The sequence below is a fragment of the Lissotriton helveticus genome, chromosome 10 (genome assembly GCF_964261635.1).
Source record: "Lissotriton helveticus chromosome 10, aLisHel1.1, whole genome shotgun sequence".
Lineage (NCBI taxonomy): Eukaryota > Metazoa > Chordata > Amphibia > Caudata > Salamandridae > Lissotriton > Lissotriton helveticus.
The window spans coordinates 1,042,899,645-1,042,921,906 of NC_136071.1; the positions used below are offsets into that span (position 1 = coordinate 1,042,899,645).

Genomic DNA, 22,262 nt, shown 5'->3' on the forward strand with positions numbered 1-22,262 from the left:
AACATGGGCGGCAGCTCCAGATAAGTGTTTATTTTTTATTATTAAACCCCAAGTGCGATCCCCCTCCCGCGCTCCTAACACCCCGTCCACCAGCCCCACTACTTCTTTATTGGGGCGGCCGCCACTGGGAACAAAGAGAAAGGATTAACCCCTAGTAAGCAAGCATTTTTAATAGACAATCGAAGGGATGACTAAAAATGCAATAGGCGTGCTGTAAGCCCACAGAGTGCATACAGCATGTATCCAAGTGACAGTTCATGCGCCACCTATACATAACCAAAAAAAAGGCCTTGGTAAATACTGGGACATGCAGATTTTGATGCAGAATGCACCATAACTTTAATGTTACAGTTACTTTTTAGGGAAACAGTTGTAGTGTACCTTTTAATTGATTGTTCCAATTGCAAATGTCTGAACAAAGAAGCCTAAATGTTGTTTACCAGGGAAATATCCATATTAATTTCAATTTCCCAGACTGCAATTTTAAAGGTGCTCAATTCTGTGATAAATTCTGGCAAAAAGTAGATAATAAAACAGTGAATATAAAACAATACAATATAACTCCTTACCAATGAGACCGGTTTCAAAATCCTGTTATTCATTGCTCCAACCTAAAACCGTAAAACAAAGATTTGTGTGTAGTGTTTTTGGATAGGAACAATGCAAAAATGTGTTCTGTACTCCTGTTGGCATTCTCTTCCAAGTATACCACACCTCTGACTGAGGCCCACAGGAAGGTGGAAGGTACATTAGTGCTGTACTGCCACCTCCTTTGCCTATTTTGGGACTGTGGAGTCCTGCACTAGGCGGACATGTTTCTCTTTCTGGTGGCAGCATTTCGGACTCGATATATTTGCAGCTCTCTCAGTGCTGAAAGAGGCTTTCACAGAGACATTACAAAAATGCCACAGGTCTCTATGCCCTCAAAGAGAGAGAGAAGACCTCCTTCTGGGTAGTTGCAGGCAGATTGACCAGAGGGAGGTGCAGAGTGACTGGAAATCTAGGTATTTATTGAAGAAAACCACACAATCAATGTATTTATTTTATTCTGGGAGGAACTACTGCACGTGGCATTGGAGAGTGGTGTTATGTTTTCTTTTAATTGTGTATTCCATGGTTGTCAGCTATATCCTAGCAAACAGTTTCACTGTTGGAATCCTGCTGTGGAAGTCAAAAGAGGAGCTTGGCTGGGGAGATGAGAGGTTGACTGCGGGGGGTCGTTACGACTTGACAATAAACCTATTCCACTGGAAACTGTGCCGTGTCATTCCAAAATTTGTGACGAGGATGGGATAGCCTCAACAGGACTAGTTCCAAGGAGCATCACGTCTGATTCTGTGAAATTTAGCTTTTTCTGCAAATATTGGAAAGTTTGTGAAAATCGGTTTGCTGTGTTGGGGTTACCGAGACCCGGCTACAAACTGTTTCTATTTCTTGTCTACAACGATGGTGAGATAACAGCATGGTGAATTGAATGTATATTTAAATGTGGGTTGTGCTGGCCAGACTGCGGGCATCATTACAGTTCATATTTTTAACGAATACAACTCACCAATGGGGTGCTAGTCCTCTGTTCCTGATCGTGGACCTGACAATCTCTGGCGCCATCCGTGACGAGTCGGTTTAATGAGGAAGGGCTGTTGTGACATCTTGTGGTTCCTTGCTGAAGTTCCAGATCCGATGGCATGAGGACATGGGTCACATGAGGAGATGTTGTGTATGCAGCGTGAGTCATGAATCGTGGAGGGCGTGCCGCCATTTTGATTTGGGAATATTTTCGGAGTACACAGAGAGTATACGGTTCCCAGAATAGTTATTTAGTGTGCCAGCTTTAATATTTAATCTGACCGGCAGGGGCACGTTGCAATTATATTTGACTGTGAGGTGGTAAGATCCGTTGTTGCCATCTATTTCGCAACTGACATTGTGGAAGTCAGCGCGTTTAAGGCACTTTACTTCATTGTCTTGTACTATTTCTGGCAATCATTTCATTTTGATTGTGGTGAGGTGGATTTCACAACAGTATTCTGTACAAACATCAGTGACAGGCACACTGACTGTCATACAGTTGACTGGAATTATTTGCTTTGAACTAAATAGAATTGCTAACTGTGTGAAAGTGTATAAGACTTTGGGCTGTAAACAAGAAATGTATTGTAATTTGGTGTAATCAATCATTAACTTTTGTTAGTATCTCAGCCAACCATTACTTCTCAGTCCATACCTCCTCCTCCAACGTTTGTACAAGAACCTGGTCCTACTTGTATGGAATGGGAGGACTGGAGAGATTCATTCATAACTTACCTTGAGGTCATAGGTGGGGATGTATTCATTGCAAAAAGGAAATTGGCTATTGTTAAGCACAGTTTGGGGGTTGAGGGTAGAAGAGTTTTGAATACCTTACACAGATGAGGAGGAGGAAGATGTTTCTGAGAATGCTATGTCAGCATTTGCTGGAAATTACAGAAAGCAATTAAGCTTTGTGGTAGAGAGACATAAATGAGTTTCTCTTACTCAAGTTCAGGGCAAAAAGATTGAACAATATGTGGCAGCCTCGAGGAGATTGGCGGTAACATGCAGGATCAAGGATCTCAGAGATGAGAATATAAGAGACCAATTGATTATAGAACTAATAACAACAAAATACAGGAGAAATTACTCGCTCTTAAGGATCCTACCTTAGATAAAGCAAAAGAAATAGCCAGACGTATAGAAAATACATCTTTATATGTTAAGGAAATGTCTGGTTCAGTTTCCAAGATTGATACAGCTGAGCATGAAGTGTGTGATAAACTCCAGTAGGAAAGTTGGGTGACCCACACTCGAAGAGAATGAGATTCCTCCTAAAAAATAAGAGAGGACTTATAAAAGGTCATGTTTCAGGTGCGGTAGTACCAGGCACACCGCTAAAGCCAGCCATTCCCTGTTTGTCAGCCATATCCTAACAACCATTTCTGCTGTTGGAATCCTGCTGTTAAAACCAACAGAGGAGCTTGGCTGGGGAGCTGAGAGGTTGAATGCAGGGGGTCGTTATGACTTGACAATAAACCTATTCCCCTGAAAACTGTGTCCTGTCATCCCAAAAGGTGGCAGAATGGCAAGTATTTTTTTTTATATATAAATTTCAAATAGATGAGAGCAGGCATGGGGTGGCACGATGGGGCAGCAGGTACATACTTTGAAAGTATCAGGGACAAACCAATGTGACTCGCTATCCCATTACCCTTTAACTCCACACGGGTGAGTCATTGGATTAGGTATGGGACCCATGGGATGGCCATCCACACAACATGTTATTCAAGATAGAGTGGCTGTCAATAATAGGGAGTAGCCAATCGAGGGCCTTCAAGAGACACTATAGACAATTTGAGCCTCACTCCAAATGTCTATATGGGGTCACTTGAAACTCTTGGAAATAGCAGCAGTAATATTAAGAACTGTTCAATCAGCAATTTGTTTTCGTTTTCTCATATTTCAAATATTAATTATGCTCTTTTGAATATACATTGCTGTTTCTTTTAGAGTTGTTAACACAAATTTAAATCATAAGAAGCCACGTTTAGTCTTTAGGCACGTTTTGGCTCTTGTACTGCTGCAAAATAAGATGCTATTTGTAACCAACACTTTCCTCTTTCCTTTCAGCCTTCAGAGACTGCTTCAATGGTTCCCTATTTTGTGAATCAACTAATGTATGCATGCCACTCTCCCAGCGCTGTGATGGTATCAGAGACTGCATTGATTTCAGCCTTGACGAATCCAGCTGCTCAGGTAGTCAATTTCGCATTAAACTATCATTTGCAGTCAAAATATACGGTGCTGTCATTCAAACCGCAAACAGTAAACAATCCCTCAAGTGCCGCTTTTCACATTCCTTCCTGTGTGTGTGTGACGGAGATAAAGGGGCTCCAAGACAGCGTTTTATTTATATGTAATGCTTCTACAATTCATCTATTTTTTTCGCGTGTTTGTAAATCACATCATTGTTATAATGTGAGGACATGTGAGAAAATTGCCTTTCAGTATGTTTTCGTAAAATAACGTATGAAGCGCACATTAGAAAAAAATAAAAAAAACTCTGCATATGGACATTTGTATATGAAAGCCTAACATGGATTGATTACTGAATTAAGAGGTTGGCTTTACATTTAAACGCCTGCAGATACTGAAAAGAGAAAGGCCCATTCACGCTCGGGTGTGGCCTTAATGCCCTGCAGGAAAATGCCTTCACGCCAACTTGCACATCGAGGCTGAAGGTAATTTGAGGGTGATCTGTATTGTCATATGAAGTATTGTTATTGAAAGTTTCCGATTGATACAAATATGATTAGCAAGAAAACGCTCTCTATGTAGTCTGATGTATATGCATACCGCATCTGTGACAAAATAATGCTAACAAACTTGTCTGGACCCGGATGCAGTCATATTAAAATTATATGAATTTGTTGATTTTGCCGAATTTATTAAAATGTGTGCCTGAAAAACAGTAAAAAATGATATTGTATATAACATCAGCAGCAGGCATCTAGAGGTTTTGCACGCGAGCGTAAATAAAAAAAAACATTTTTAACTAAATTAAACACTTACCTCCGCATCAGACCTCTTCTTTCTTTAACTGCAGCCCGACCGCCAGGAAACTCCCTTGACCAATCCTGGCGCTGCTTCATGTAGCATGAGAGCTGTGTCCTGATTGGAGGGAGCGGTCTCACTCAGCACTCCACATCGCTTTGGCTGTCTTAAGACATCTGAGTTAGAGATGTTTAAATTGCTCATGTGTGACTGGCTGTCTCAAGAAAGACGGAGAAAAAGACAAAAAGTGCACCTATAGCCCACCCTACTCCCTGCTGCTGTCACTCAGCAGGCCCCTCACCCTCCTGACGCTCTATTCAGGATGGGGGATGAAAAATAAAATGGTAATGAATTATCATTTTTTTTTAAGCTCTGGGGCTTCAGGGAGTGATTTAAGTGGGCGACGCTTCTCAACTCCAACGGATGAGCCACCACTGCTTTCTAACATGCTAAAATATGTTTTTTCCTAATCTGTGTATGTAAATTTGTGTTATTTGTAACACATACCTAATCAAAAGGCAGAGGAGTACTATACAGATTCGAAGACATAGATACAGTCAACTCTTGGAGGTGATTGCTTGTTTCTGATAGCGGAAGTGGACTGTTAACGTCTAGATGTAGTGTTCTTAAAAGAGATGTGCCTTCAGTCCCTTCCTATTGTGGTATAGGATTGGCTAGTCCTGATGGATATAAGAATATCATTTGAGATCCTGGATGCACAGATGGAGATTGTTTGTTGCCTTATTCCTATTTTGCCTGTCAATTTCAAGTAGGACAGAGTCAGGCCCTTGAGTGTGCCGAGAAGCAAATGAGATGTTCAGCTTTTCAGCTAGATAGGTGGTGGTGCTGGTCATGTTGTCTTTGTAGAAGCTGCAAATGATTTTGATGGTGGTGCTTGCTGTGAAAAGGAGCCAATCGCATTCTTTCAGGGTGGAATTGATGTGGTCAATGGTAGGTACCTTTTCATTTTGTTAATCCTCCTCTACTGCATGAGTGCTTAGAATCTAGTAAACCTTAAAATTCCAAGATAGTGTCATTGTGGTCAGCCCTTAATAGTATATCTGTTAACGTTATATGCTACTTTTTGTAGGCCTTCTTTCTGGAGAAAATTAATACAAGGGCAATGCGGAATGCCACACCCAAATACACTCCATAATCAATCACTGGGTTTCAGCACACGGATAGAACGATAACATTAACTCCTGATCTCTCTTTGTTAGCCTGTCAAGCACAAGACTTCCCTTATGAAGTGACTGAATGCTCTTTAACACCTCATAGAGTGGCAGGATGTACTACATTTCAAACAGCCAGGAACAGACAACATTTCCTTGTGCAAACTTGAAATGGGCTGGCATACTCCTCCCTCGCCAGACTTTCATGTTACTAAAAAGACTGAATTCTGAAATGTTTCATGCCCCAAGTAAAAACGCCATATAGTTAGAGTCGTGGATACTTCGGCTTTTGGACTACCCACAGCAACCAAAATGCCACCCATTGTCTACCAGGCACTAGCACTTTAGGGGAGACTTTAAAACTCGCCTCACATTTATTCAGTGTGTAATGTTGTGCCAGCTCAGGGTGTGGATCACATACTATGATTGTACCTAAAGTACCGTGAAAGCTTTAGAAAGAAGTACGGGTTACAGGAACTGTAATGTGTTGAAATTGCCAACACCCATCCTGAAAGTGCAAAGGTAATACAGGTTGAAACCACCTACCATTCTTCAAAGGGGCCAAAACATTTACGTAGTAAAACCTCTAAATAAGTAAACTTTTTTCCAATATGTCTTGCAAGACCTCACCAGCCAGAGGTCTAAAGTGATAGAGAATGTCTGTACTGACTTAGGAAAAATAAGAATCTGGATGGAATCAGGAATACTGGTAACCAACTTGTAGATCAGCACAGTGTGCAAACACTAAAAACCAAATAAACGCTACACGAGGCTAATCAGGAACATGGCTTTTGGCATTTCAGGAAAGCCACACGATGACAGCCCATTGAATCTCCTGTTGCCATGGTACTAAGCCTCCACCTACTAAAGTGAAGAGAAAAAGTGCCAGCCCACAAAGCACCTAGAATTGCGAATTAAACATTACCAGCAATGGAAATGGGAATGCTCTATTTAGAAAGCTCTAAACCAAAAGGAAACCTTTCTGAAATTTTTCAGCCCAGCAAAGCATTATCCCATAGAAAACTCATTAGACAACTTATGAATCTCGCTGATTTACCAACTATCTTTGGAGCGAGCTTCCTCTTGAAGCGTGATGGGGAAATTCTGCAAAGCCTTGTTAGTATACAGATGCATCATTATTTATATAGGCACTGTCCCGCATATAAATACAATAATAAAACATAATTTTATCCAGAATTGAATCCATTCTTTTGTCATTTTTAAGTGCTCAAAATAGCAGGTCTTACTACTAATAATTATTGGCACTAGTGGTAACTATCGTAGCAGGATGGTTAGTTGGCCTTTCACATGCCCTGCACATCTCTTCATAGTTCAGAAGTGAGCCTCACGATGAATGAACCTGTCTGTGAATATAACATTCTCAGGCTTTCCTATCCTTCTACTAACCTAGACATTGTTGAAGCTTGGCAGATATTTCTGACAAAGGTAAGTCACCCCTTTTTTATTCTGATTTGTAAATATATTTCCACCAGCATGTGATCATTTTCACTGCATCCAATCTTTAGTGCCTTCACTTCCAGGGAGGTATTCACCTCTGCTAGAAACCATTTCTTTTGCAACCAATGCGTTATTGCTTATTTTCAACAAATATCGTACAAAAACATTGAATGTATAAATAAGTGAAGCGAAATGCAGAGCCAAATGTAAATTAATTAAAGAAACTATACAATGCACATAAAGCAATACTCACTGTAAAAGAGACTAATTATGGTGAAATAATCTCTCTAAAAGCCGCTTTCAAGCCTTAATTCCAGTCCACATTCTGTGGAGTGGTGTGGCTCACTGGTTAGAGGCGGCAGACCCGTAAGCAGAGGACGGCCCGGGACCAGGGTTCGATTCCCGACGCGGCAGGGCCCTGGACCAGGGTCAGCGGGCTCGATAATTCGCGCCTCGGTGCCTACTCTAACCAGGGAACACACTCGGCAACTCTGGGCATTAGCTTGCCTCATCTTCACAACGGCCCCCCAGGCCGCCGGAGATGCTTGGTCGCACCTTAGAGATACCCATTAGGGACCATCTCTCAGGGTGAGCTAGGACTGGTTCCCCAGCGGTCGAAGCGCGGAGATACTCCTCCGGGAGTTGATTCTAGCGCTATATAAACCCACAATTAAATTTGCTTCCTTTTTCTTGAATGAGGCGGAATGAATTTATTTGTTTGAAAATTGCACAGTGTATTTAGAAAAGGAATAAATGTCCACATACACGTCAGCTATGCTGTGACAAAATGACCTTTTTGTATGGCCACTCCCATTTTTGCTGCATTTTATTGGTAGTTTTTAGACTCTGCACGCTTGGGCAGTGCTCTGCAGTGCCCAGTGAATGTTAGCTGATGTCTAAAACATGTAGATATTGGCTAATTCCTTACAGGCATATAAAGCCATAGAATATGGTGAGGAAATGCACAAATTCACCAGTACACTGCAGCACTTATTGTTCCAACCACTGGTTTCACACCGGAAAGCATGGCTTCAAGTGTACCGTTGTAGCCTGACTGTTGCAGTGTAAAAACTGCATTGCAACCTGTTGAAATACCCTTTCGAATGGATAAAAAAACCTTCCTAGGAAATATTAGTAAATCACCCATATGTGGGCTTTGTAGCCCACAAGGTAGGTGGTTTGACATTGAAAAGTGGGACATGTAGAACATTTATATTACAATGTCCCTGCAGTGGTATGGAGGTAAAGGCTATTTTCATTCGTAGCAGATGTAAATTTCCTACATAGAAAACCGGAATACAAATTAAAATACTAATATGGACAAGCTTCACAAATAACCACTTTTTCTAATAGGTATTAAAAATCCAATGTAATGTTGAGGTGTAATTTCTGATAACTATTAAGGAAAAGTAGCATTAAAAAAATTGTCCTTCGCATGCCTTAGCTGGCAGATGGCTAATTAGCATAAGACTCTTCCAGCATCCACCCTATGTTCAGGTCTGGGAATAGGTGTAAAAGAGAGTTGCCCCTGATGAGCAAACAATAGACTGACCTGAATGGGCAGAGGTGATTCCTAAGAGCTTCACAGAATATTTAGATTGGGGGCTGTGGACACCCTGTTTAAAGCACTGTCAATTCCTTCTTGGCAGGTCCGTTGAGACATATGGGGCTCACTTGAAAGGGAGAAAACAAAACAACATAGCAATTCTTGTGTAGCCACAGTCTGGTTGATGAAGGACCTTGTTTGTGTCTTACCAGACACCTGCCTATGGGTTAGTTGTAGGTACAGCATGTTCAAAATGGATTTTAGTGTTCGATGTAGGAGGAGACAGATAATTTCCCTATGACATTTCCACAAGTACCCCAACCATCAGAACCCAAGATTAGTGTTAGTGAAGACTTTCAAAATTTCGAAAATGCCCTGGCCAATGGCATTGTGGGCCTGCTTGCAGTAAGACCACTCGCATAGAGGTCTTGACATTCTGTATCCTGACCGACGCTACAGGAGTAGCCAACTTGCCTTTTGCCCTTCCAAGAGTCCTGCGCGTAGAGGAGCCGAGCAGCGAGGCCGCAGCGGAGGTGAGAGGCGCGGCCCCGGGACTGCGAGGACCAGCAATCAACACCAGCTGTGTCCTCTTCCCGCGTGAGTCGCGCCCCCTCCCAGTGCCCCGCCCCCATCAAAGCGAACTTTACCTCTCACGGCCCCCGGTTCGCGGGAGCCGCTCGCATAGAGGTCTTGACATTCTGTATCCTGACCGACGCTACAGGAGTAGCCAACTTGCCTTTTGCCCTTCCAAGAGTCCTGCGTGTAGAGGAGCCGAGCAGCGAGGCCGCAGCGGAGGTGAGAGGCGCGGGCCCGGGACTGCGAGGACCAGCAATCAACACCAGCTGTGTCCTCTTCCCGCGTGAGCCGCGCCCCCTCCCAGTGCCCCGCCCCCTTTAATCAAACAAGAATTTTAGTGACTCCATTAACGCGCATCGCGGGACGCGCGCGGGTCGTAGCCCGGGGCGAAGCCCGGGCCAAGGGCGGGCCCGTTGTTGCCCGTTAGTGCCCGGTAGAGTCCGGCCCGGCCCACCTCTTTTGCTTCATATTGCTAAAATTTCCACTTTGCAGTCCACAGAGTTATCTCTCATGTCTACCATGCCTGGCAGAACCAGAAGTAAAACCAAAATCAAATCAAAAACAGCCCAGGCTGTAGCTCAATTAACCGGTCCAATAGACCAATTTATTTTACGGACCAATGAGGTAATCGATCAAAGTATCTCTCTTCTTGAACGAAGAGTGTCATTGGACCTCATGAACGCTAAACGCTCGTCCCTGGGCCCTTTAGCAACTGCAGCTTCCCCTATCCAGCAATCCCTACCAACTTCTTTCCTTCCCGTCTCTGAGACTGTTGCTGACACCAATACAGTCCCTTCCATAGTTGATCTATCTGTAACCCAACTCGAATCTGACTCATCATTATCAGACGACTTGGAAGCAACTCCTGATTTAGAAGCTTGTCAAACACTCGAAAGGTCAGATACTAACGTAGACATCTATCTTCGAGGAGTAAGAGAAGGAGCCATTCCCAAACAGGGTAGTACGAATCCATCTGATAACACAGGACTTCCTGTCACTGCTACAGGACATGAGAGGGAGCATGGAAGGGTCCAATCAAACCAGTCAATAAAACCTGTACAACTAATGACAACAACACCAACAGAAACTAATCTTATATTTCCCACTGTCCCTACTGAGACCATAGACAACCCCTGCAAAACCTGTAAAATCACATCCCACATACTAACTTCAATCAAAGATCTTCTGTCTCACCAGTTGCAACCTATACAAATAAGCATAAGAAACCTGGAAGCCCAATTGGCAATTTTATCTTCCACACATCTTAGCATAGACTCACATTCTGCTAAGCAAGGGCCAAGAAACATTGCTCAGCCCTCAAAACTACACCCTCAATTGTATTCATCTGTAGCAACAAAACAAACAGACCGGATTATTCCACCGTCTCAAATCCCCAATCAAAACGTTCCTGTGCAAAACTCCCAAAACACGACTCTGAGTGTACGAAAGGTCAAAATAACAACAGAGCCGCTTCAACACACCCTCCGCACCGGTTTGGTAAAACCCGGAACAACTGGGAGTACCTCAGGCAACGTAACCACAAATAACATCATAAATAAACCGACACCTGTATCTTCTAAATCAACGGTCATTCCCCACGCGCAATCAAAAAAGACCCCAAAAAAGACACCAGCAGTTAGGCATCCAGTTCATCTCCCCCCAAAGGCCTCTCCATATACAATCATCCTTACTGGTGTACCAGGACTAACGGAAGGTACGTCAGAAACTGCTTGGTCGCTTAAAAACAAGATCATGCAATGGCTAAGTATCAACAGGCCACTAGAGCCTCATCATAATGGTGGGATCTCCACTGTCCGTAGAGTAGTATGGGTAGGCGAAGCACCTAAATTGACCCGCGGTGACTGTGTTATAGTAACATGCAGAGACCCCTCCACCGTGGAACATATTTGTACCTGGCCCTCACTGGAGAAAAAAGGTGGAATAGACGCCCACCACCTCTCTTTTTTCTACCCGCCATCGAACTCACATCAGTATATCCCACCCTGGAACTGGCATTATCCACAAGAAGACCAGTGGAAACAGGTGGGATATACATCTGATCACGGAACTAGAAATAGAAGCAGATCTAGAGACTGGCAAAGGCAGCCCTGGCAAAACAGACCCTATCACCCGCAGAAGGGTTGGCAGGGTTTTCCAATAAAAAACCGCTTCGACTGCCTAGAGATGGTGGATTGACCGTTTAGGTCCCAACCAAAGAGCAAAAACATCGATATCATTCCCCCTCCAGTAATCTCTCGACATCAGTCGTTCTTATCTAAATCTAGATCTGAAGCAAAACAAATTCCACCTGCCTATAAATACTCTAAGCAAGGGACTATTGCAGACACTTCCCATTCTCCAACTAACGGTGCAACGATCAGAGATTCAACTTCCCCTAGGTATGGGATCGATCTAATTTCCCATAAATTGAACTCTCATCACGATCCAAAAAGTCAAATTAATCTTTCTTCGATCCCGATAGAAATTCTAGCTGTGAACCCTCTGAGGGAAGCCCCTGCTCCGCACGTATCCCCTGATTCCAACAACTTGAATCTTTCCTTTATGTATTGGAACGTCGCAGGACTTTCCTACAAAATAACATCAGAGCTATGGCTTGAAACAGCAAGGGAACACCAGATACTTTGCCTTCAAGAAACATGGTGTACTACCCCAAAACACCTAACGGGGTATAACACTTTTTTTATCCCAGCAGTACAGGGACCCATGGGCAGGCCAAAGGGGGGTCTCACGATCTATGTTGCTAATACCCTCCCCAGTACATCCACAAAAACGTTAAAAGAATCTCCGTCCTATCAAATCTTCCAGCTAAACCTTACAAACAACTGTACCTACATTTTTATCAACTACTACAACGATTCTGGTTCATCGGACTGGTCGTCAATCCTAGCAGAGATCGCCAAATACCTAACAACTCTACGAAACGACTCCAATCGAAACACAGCCCACCTAATATGGGGCGGTGATTTTACCCTCCCTCTATGTTCCAACCACAAAAGAGGAATCTGTGGATTGCTAAATGAACTTGGAAATCCTATGCCCCATTTTGCCCACTCGATAGGTGGAAACAAACTAAATGAGATTTTATTCTCTCTAGACTTGGACTTCGCAAACGAACTAGTAGAGCCACAACAAGACTTTTTGCCAACCTTTCATGGAAGAGGCTTTTTAAAAACCATAGACTATATCCTGTCCTCCCATTCACTTAAGGGGCAACTAACAAACTTTCAAACTGGGACAAACGTGATGAGCGATCACTACCCACTCAGTGCAAGAATCACCTCAAAATTGGCAAATGTACATCCAGTAATACCAAGTCTCTTAAACCAGCAATGACTAAGCATGAATAAACTGAACGGTTACACGGTCAAATGGGCTAAAATCGACCCGGTGGGGATGACAGAGAGGATCCTTGAAAAATCGAACGACTGGATACTGGAATGCATGTCTTTAGAGACGCCACCTCAAACAATTATTAATTGCTTCCAAAATATCCAAGAAATAATAACGAAAGAACTCTTTGTCAAATGAAAGAATAATAAGCCCTCTACCCTGAGATGGTTCGATACAGCATGCCGGAAGGCTCTTTCTATCCTTAAAGAAGCCCTGCGCAGACCCACAGGAGACCATGCGGAAATTTCTACTTTAAGAAAATCTTATAACCTAGCCAGAAAGGAACGCAAAAAACAAATTAAACACGAACTATGGTCACACCTGCATGACAGCAGCCAAAAGAAGGATAGTGCCTCATTTTTGGAAGTTATAAGATCTCCTTTCTTGGCCGATAGCACTCAAGGGAAACACCTAGATGTCGCAGTTAACGAAGAAGACTGGGTCAGGCACTTTTCCAAAATCTTTGGCCCACCTTCTGAAGCAGAAGTAGATACTGGACCAGTAACAAGTGAAGTCCATATTTCAAATAACAACATCTTCGCGATAAACATTCATTTCCAACTTAGCGAAGTCATCAAAGCATGTAAATTATTTTGTCCACCCTAAGCGTGGAAGGGTATACTCAGATGTGAGTCCCTTGCTCATTGCACCATCAGGATTCAAGCAAGCCGGGCCGAAGACGCCTGAAATGGCAGAAACCGGTCCCCGGAAGCTTGTTTCCTTCCCAGTGTAAGAATTGGCTTTTGTAGTCTGGTCTGCCCTGTTCCCATGATGCACTGGGCCAGGGACAGACTAATTTGCATACAGCCAGGTTCTGAAACTGGGATGGTGCAATGAGCTAAAAAACGGTGTTGGATCTAGCCCTGATCTCTTGACTGGGTGAGAGTACTCTGCTTAATTCAGAGACTCTGTCCATCACCACCCCTTGTTGTAAATTATCAAAGCAATCAAGGCATCGAAATCAGGCAAGGCTCCGGGTCCGGACGGTGTTCCAATGGACATCTTCCTTCACAATATAGATTTCTGGTCACCAATAATCACCCGGGTTATGGGAGCAGTAACCTCGGTTGGTCTTTTTCAGTCGTGGTCAACATCAACCCTCTTACCTATCTTCAAAAAAGGCGACCGCAACGATCCAGCCTGTTACAGGCCAATCTCCCTTCTGGACTCCATGGGAAAAATTGCAGGTCAAGTGCTCCTGGACCGTTTACAATCTTGGGCCCATGAAAACAACATCATAACCGACCTGCAATACGGCTTCCAGAAGGGGCTTGGGACTGTCGAACAGGCCCTTAACCTTACCCTTCTGACCGGGAAATACGTTGGCGCCAAAGGAGGTAACATCTTCCTCGTCTATGTCGACCTGAGTGCGGCATTTGACTGCGTCCAACATGGGAAACTCTGGGAAATACTCAGCGACCTTGAAGTGGATCCCCCACTAATAGTTTTTTTACGACAACTCTACTCGAATGCCTCAGGCCGCGTAAGATTTGGCACCAACGGTGAGCTGTCCCGGTCCTTCGCAATAACAAAGGGAGTCAGACAGGGATGTGTACTGGCTCCCTTCCTGTTCAATCTTTATACCAATGGACTAGAGCAGGCTATGCTGGAAGGGAGCCAGGATTTACCCCAGATAGACCACCGTCCGATACCCACATTGTTATATGCCGATGACTCAGTTATCCTAGCCCGTACTTTGAATGAACTTCAGAAACAAATTAACAAGTACGGCAGTTTCATGGACTCACTCGGTCTCAAAATAAACATAAAGAAAAACTTTACAATGCACATCGGCCCCAGGGTCAAAAACCCCAGACCGATAATGGTGGATAACACGAAGTTGGAAAAAACCTCAGCTTATCCCTATTTAGGAATTCTGGTGGACGACGCGCTAAACTGGCACCAAGCGACCAACAACAGAAATCTTCTCTTTCGTCGCGCAACATCGGCCTTGATCTCATTTTCTAGGAAGATGGGGAAACCTGCGCCACCGGAACTGCTGAAAATATACTACGCTAAGTGTCACAGCGTGGCTACTTATGGAGCAGGTGTATGGGGATACGGCCGTACAGACCAACTACAAATCACGGAAAATGGCTTTATAAAATATGTTCTAGCCCTTCCGCAAAGTTCCCCGATCCTTGCTTCACACTGCGAGCTTGGCATGGAATATATTGCAGACACCATTCGCTCTCACCCAATCTTACTGTGACAGCGTGTATGGACAAAACCCGAGTGTCACTTAACTCGCTCTCTTATTACAGACTGTTTAGTTTTATCCAATTGGCATAAGATCCCATGGCTTGCTTATGTACGGAACTTTTTTAATGATATGGGTTGCAACTCTTACTTTGAAGATCCTGCCTCAATCGAAGACATCTCCAGGAAACACCTAAAATCAATGTGCCTGGCACACCTGAGAGAGCTTCGAAATCAAGCTGAGATCACAAAACTCTCTAATGAACAAATCAGTGCAATACAACTCTACAAAGGCATGCAACCATATCTGTCTTATTTTTTGTCAAACCAGGAGAAATTCTTATTAACGAGATTCCGTTTTAATACCTTTTTTCGCTTAGTTTCTTTTACGGAAACTCATAACTGGTCTCGCAACCTCTTGAATTGTCCATGCGGTGGAATTTCCCCACAGTCAGCGATCCATGTCACTTTGTTTTGTAAATATTATAAATCTCCACGCAAATCCTGGATTATTCCACTACTTCGACCCAGCGGCTATAGACAGTGCCATCCTGCATTTCTCTTCCTGCAGTCCCTGAATACCCCACACAAAGCCAAACTCATAGCAACTTTTCTTAAAGCAACCATCAAAATGCGTCAAATCCTCTCAAACTAACCATAAATATTTAAACTGTAAACCTTTTTATGATGTTTTCTCTTTTTAAATCTTTTTTTCATATGTTTGTGATGAAAACTATTTTACTATGTACTTTTTATGGTTATACAAATGATAATCGAATAAAAGTTATTGAGACTGAGACTGCAGTAAGACAAACAGGAACTACTGAACACGTGGATAGGTTTGCCCACAGGAACTTTTTCCCCTTTGGCTAAAAAGTGCCTAGGAGTCACCACCACTAGCTAGTTTCAAGCTTAGAATTGGCACCCAAAGGCATCTCCATCTGAACACTGCTGGATGTAAAAGGATCTCAGGCAGACATAATCTGCTGGATTTGGCACCTGTGGTCGTTGAGGTGGAATCTGAGGAGGTTAGACCCCATTACACATGAAATACAAGGACAGAAAGATCTCTGTGGATCATAAAGTGAGTCCGCTGGGTTGCTTTAGCTACATAAAAAAGCTGAAGAGGGCATTCCTGTGAACAATCTCAGCTGGCCAGTAGCTACCAGACCTATTCTGGATTTTGATATTGCCCTTTGCCTGACTCTACGAGTGTCTCTAAGTGCTCCCTCTGAGATCCTGGGGCCATTGGAAGTGTACTCCTGTGGTTGTTTGGTAACTAAAAGAAGTTTGGTAACTTAAAAAAAAATTGTCTCCAGAGTTAGAGGGGACTGACCATGAAAAGTATTCAGCTAGCAGTTCCACGGCATTGGATTCAATTTCAGGTTTGCCCCACATGGAAAAGAGGTTTTTCTTTCATATTGGGACTTGGAAACGTTTTTGAACTTTCCTACCTTCAGGCTCTAGCTAGCAGGACCAATGTAATTAAGGCATCTGACCCGTGCACCATCACGATCAGTCTTAAATTGCCCCTGTCTTTGACTTCTTGGTGCTGTTTTCTTTCAAATCTATAAAACAAAGTATATTTGGTTTCCTTTATTGGATTTCTGTCATTTAAGTATCGTTTTGTTCTATAGCAGGCTCTCTGTTTTTAGATATTGGAGCGCTTTTTGTAATAAGTTGAGACATTTGAACTGTTTTGAATCTTCAATAGGCTTTAATACATTTTCCTTAAATTAAGCCTGTCTGCTCTGTACTATTAGTACCAGGGGTTGAACTGAGGTTTACATTTCTGAAGCCTTTGACAGGACCTAACATGTTAATGACTGTATTACTCATGGTGGACTATCATCCACACCAACTAATAATTTACTTTTTCACATTTGCAATTTGTAGTTGTAAGGAATCTGCCTTTTTCCCATTGTCCTCCTTGGATCTTTTTTTTATATGGATTAGTGTTGCCATTTTGGGCATGTAAGAAATGACAGGATGCAATTCAGATCTCACTACATGCCTTTTTGCCTAAAACATGCTCACCATTTTGAAAAGAGCAACTGATATATGTCACTTGTGTAATTCCACTGCAAACATGCACGATCACTGTACAAGCAGCATCCAAATGAATTACCCAGTGTGACTCACAGCAAGAATCGTCATCTACCTGTGAATTTTAAAAAAAATCATAAATGCTATAACAGGTAACAGGCAGCCCTGCAATGTTGTAGGGGATGTTGCTATGTTTAAATAAAAAACCTTCACATGAAATGCACACATTTGACATTAAGCCTGCGTCATTTAAGTGTGATCAAAGTGATAAGGGTCAGTTGCATAACGGTCAAATGAAAAAAAGTCTTTTAACTTGTGCCAATGTGCTTATTTAAAAGATGACAGGGGACTCAATGAATCTGTTGCCATCGAGGCCATTAAGGTTGTGTTTTTTTCCTAACTTTTCTGAAATACAGATCCTCTGTTAAGTAATTAGAGACAGACAAATACCAGTAACAATGCCCCTGAATCCAATCACAGTGCCTCATTTTTTGATGTGCTTCGTTTACAATGTGTTTTATATCAACTCAGAACCGGATCACTGTATGATATTTGCCCTTTGGCTATTTCTGTCTTGGGATTGACAGCACTGCTGTCACTAGACCTTATGTGAGCAACCTAAAAACTTTCGAGGGTACTTCCGAGAGGGGCTTTGGCTCTGCACACGTGTTGGTGGAAACAAATCTGTGTTTTGATTAGGCAGAAGTTCTGTGCTTCCACAGAAAAATCGCTAACATTCTAAGAGCTGAAATCATTTGTTTATCAAGTTGTGTGAGCAAGAGATCTCTCTCAAGCCAAGCTATTGTGTTACAACCAATCTTGACATTTAGATCCAACACATACAACAGTAAATTTAATCTATATGCCTCCTAGAATAATTAGATAATTAGTGTGGTTTTGTTCTTCTCTGAAAGCAGCACAGATTGAAGGAGGGCTGTCAGGAGGAATGAGTTGCTATATTGCTGTGCAAGGTAGGATCTAAATAGGAAAAGGCATGCTATTTAAAATTCACTGTGGCAAGGCTGGCTCTACCATAGAGAAAGCAATGGGTCACATTATAACATATCATAATGTATAACCCCAGTTTGGCAATAGCTAGATCCCTTATTCAATTATTATTTATTAAAAAAAGATTTGGTACCGCGCACATACACCAATTGGTTTCTTGGCGCTCGAGACCAGGTGGGAGGAGAACATTCAGGGACAGGGACGCTAGCCGTGCGCCAGACGGAACAAGTAAGTTTTCAAGGAATTGCGAAAGCAACGATAATCGGTGGACAAACGAATGGCAAGAGGAAAGGAGTTCCAGGTAACAGGAGCAAGGAGGGAGAAGCAGGCTCCTCCATGTTTCTTACGGTTGAACCTAGGGGTGATCAGAAGGTTATGAGCCGAAGATCTGAGGTGACGAGAAGGGATATAGGCGTGCAAACAGGAAGAAATAAAGGCAGGGGCGCATAAGAACAAGGATTTGAAAATGGTGCAGGCCATTTTAAAAACACACCGCTGTGCAACTGGGAGCCAGTGTAAAGTTTTCAGCAAAGGGGTGACATGCTGATGTTTAGGTTGCTGAAAAATTAGTCTGGCTGCCTGGTTCTGGACCAGTTGGAGACGGGAAAGATGGCAGGCAGGGACCCCCACGTATAGACAGTTGGCATAATCTAGACGTGAGGTGATGAGGGCAAGGATAACAAGAATAAGGGCCTCTTGGGATAGAAACCTGCGAATCTTCCAGATTCGGCGGAGATGAAAGAAACAAGCCGAAGTGACGGTGTTGATATGTGGCCGCATTGAGAGGTCACTAGAAATGGTGACCCCCAGGCTCTTCACAGTATTCACTGGACAAGGAGGGGAACCCAAAGCTGCAGGCCAGAAGTTGGGAGACCAGGGAGTAAGAGAACCACCGGTCACCACCAGCTCCGTTTTGCTTGGGTTGAGCTTAAGTTGACTAAGGTTCATCCACTCGTAGATGAAGAGCATGGCATTTTGAAAATTAGAACAGGAGGAGGGAGAAGAATTGAGAGGAAAAATAAGCTGCAGATCATCTGCATAGTTAAAAGCAGTAAGTGAGAACTGACGAAGAGAGACAAGAAGGGGCTGCATATAAAGATTGAACAAAAGCGGGGACAGAGCAGAACCCTGGGGAACACCACAGGAAAGAGAGGATAGAGGGGCAGAAAAAGAAGAAAGCCGGACAGATTGAAAACGGGAATGAAGGAAAGATACCACCCATGACAGGGCCAAGCCAGAAATGCCGGCATTTCTGACACGGTCGACCAAGATACCATGGTCGACTGTGTCGAAAGCGGCTGAGAGGTCTAAAAGTACAAGGGCCTGGGCCAAATTCCTGTCAGCTCCCTGTTTCAGCGTGTCCATAACTGCCACCACAACTGCCTCAGTGGAATGAGCAGGTCTGAACCCAGCCTGTCGATCGTCGAGGAAGTGAGTTTCCTCGATAAAAGCACTGAGGCAGCGGGTAACATAAGTCTCTAAGACCTTTCCTAAATAAGGGAGGAGGGAGATGGGACGATAGTTGGCCAGCGTGGTGGGGTCAAGACCCGTTTTTTTTAAAATGGGGACCACCACAGCGCTTTTGAAAGCATTAGGGACAGAGCCTGACAGAAGAGATTGGTTTAAGAGATCAAGAGGGGGGCCGGGGCAGGCCACGAAGGCAGCTCTTAAGATGGACGTGGGGCAGCAATCATTGGGCGAGCCGGAGCTCACAGTCTGAAGTAATGAAAGAAAAATATCCAGGGAGATGGGGGGAAATTTGGAGAAAGAATGGGGATTCGAAGGAGGGAGGACAGAATCGTGAGGCAGAGTAGTGAGGGGAATATTGTTTTTAATCGCAGAGATTTTGTCAGAAAAAAAAGAGTTGAGAGAATTGCACAGGGCTTGTGAGGGTAGGGGCTGAGGGGTGACCCGATCAGGAAGGGAGAGCTCAGCTACGATAGAAAAAATTTCTTTGGTCTTGGATGCCGAGGTCAAGACCTTCTGAGAAAAATAGGATAATTTAGCCGAGATGATCGATCGTTTATAAGCTTTTAATAGGTCAGTGTACGTGATTTGAAGTAAAGGGTCATAATTCCGCCGCCAGCGGCGCTCAGCCTGTCTAAGGAGAAGTTTGTCCGCCTTAAGAGTGGAAGTGAACCAGCGCTGAGCGTCGTGGGGGCGTTTGGACTTAACAGTTTTGATGGGGGCAACGACGTCACAGGCGGAGGACAGCCATTGATCAAGAGAGGTGGCTTGGGAGTTCAGATCAGAGTAGTCAGGGAGAGATGATGAGGCAAGAATAGAATGGAAATGAGGAATATCAGCTTGTTTCCAATTTCGAACCTGAAGGTTATGGGGGATCGGAGGGCGGGTGGACAAAAGTAAGTGCAAGGAGAAAGAAATAAAAAAGTGATCGGACCAGGGGCAAGGATAGACCAAGGGAGAGGGGATGTCAAGGTTGGTGGACCAGATCTGGTCTAATGTATGGCCTTTGTTGTGTGTAGCCACAGAGATGTGTTTGGAGAAATTAAGGCCAAGCAGTGAGTCAGTGAACTCACGAGAGAGGGAGGATTCCTGGGGGTCTGATGGCCAATAGTTGAAGTCGCCCACCACCAAAACCCTAGCGGAATTGATGGCAATTTGCGAGATCATACTACTAAATAAGGATGGGAAGAGGGGCGAGTTGCCAGGGGGACGGTAAACTAATATACAAATAAATGAGGAGTTGGGAGAGGTAAATTTCAGTGTAAGAATGTCCGTGTTGGCTATGGGTGGAGTGGAAAGGGTAGTGAACTGTAAGTGGGAGTGAATGATAGCGGCGACTCCGCCGCCAGGTCTGCCAGAGTTTCTTTTAGAATGGAGAATATAGTAACCCGCAGGAATGGCGGCCAGGATTTCAGGGTAAGAGTCAGCATTTAACCAGGTTTCCGTGAGGAGTAGGATATCGATAAGGCCTCCTTCTAAAAGTTGGAATATGTCCAAATGATGTTTAGGGAGAGAACGAGTATTGAGATAAAGTAATGTAAGAGGGTCACTACCGCTAGGACTGGGCTGAATCAGCCGAGGTGCAGCGGGGGAAGGAGAGGAAAGGGGAAGGGAAGGTGAAAAGGGGATTATAGGCGGGGGAGAGGATAGAATGTTATTTCCTCGAATGGTAACTATAACATGGGGTGCAAGGAGGACATGATGGGATAGGGCACGAAGGGCCTGAGAAGAGTACACCAGACGTTGAGCAGAATGCCTGGCCCCTAGCCTCGGTCGGCCGCGGACGGGCGCAGACGGGCTTGACTTGTGCGCGACTTCGGCGCGAAGTCGGCGCTCCCGCTGCGCTCGTCCGCTGCGCTTCCTCCAGGTGGCCATTTGTGCCGTCCAACGTGAGACACTAGACCGCTCACCTGCGCGGTCTGGAGGCAGAGCGGAAGTGCCGCGAAGCGGAAGTGGCGCTCTTGCAGGGACCCTCCGCAGCAAACGGCACACAGCCGGGGCGGACCGGGGTCAGGAGCGGGTAAGTAGCGGTTAACAGATAAGCACACCACATGAATGCAAGCGCTATCAGCCTTAGCGCAAACAGCAGTGCAGGGATTAAAACACGAGCGCTGAAGCTAGTATTCAGCTTCAGAGCTCCAAAGTATTAAAAGCCAAACGAGCTAAACTCAGAGTCAGCTGAAATAAATGAAAAAGAAATAAAAAGCGCTTGTCAGCCGCGCTGAAGCACACGAGTGGTCTACAAACCACCAAGTCAGCCAGCGGGGCCGGCGAGGCACGTTATGAACCCTCGCTCAGCAGACACTAGACCGCTCACCTGCGCGGTCTGGAGGCAGGGCGGAAGTGCCGCGAAGCGGAAGTGGCGCTCTTGCAGGGACCCTCCGCAGCAAACGGCACACAGCCGGGGCGGACCGGGGTCAGGAGCGGGTAAGTAGCGGTTAACAGATAAGCATCACTACATGAATGCAAGCGCTATCAAGGACTCAAATTAATTGAAATTTAAAATCCACTCTGATGTTAAACCTGAATTTTCAATTACTAGTTTGAGAAGAGTAAAATGCCACGTTGAGAAATGGGTTACTAACAACAGGGGCGGCCCTAAGACTTGAACATGTATCCTCACTGAATAGAATTTACAAATACGACAGCATGGTGTCAGCCATGTCCACCCTTTTTATCCTTAGGAATTTACATAGCTTTTAGGGGTTTCTTGCCATTCCAATATGTAGTCCCACTCATGAGGGTGACTGTTTCGATAATCCCCGCTCTATCTTTATGCCTTGATTGGCGCATGATGCTATTTATCACTTGTG

The 22,262-nt window shown here is 44.1% G+C and overlaps 1 protein-coding gene across 1 annotated transcript in view; it reads left to right on the plus strand.

Moving 5' to 3' along the window:
• MALRD1 (MAM and LDL receptor class A domain containing 1) overlaps nt 1-22,262 on the plus strand; it is a 2,679,189-nt gene that overhangs the window by 2,006,289 nt on the left and 650,638 nt on the right. The window contains exon 30 of the mRNA XM_078663745.1: nt 3,643-3,768. Coding sequence (XP_078519871.1) covers nt 3,643-3,768 — 126 coding nt within the window. The remainder of the gene's footprint in view (nt 1-3,642; nt 3,769-22,262) is intronic.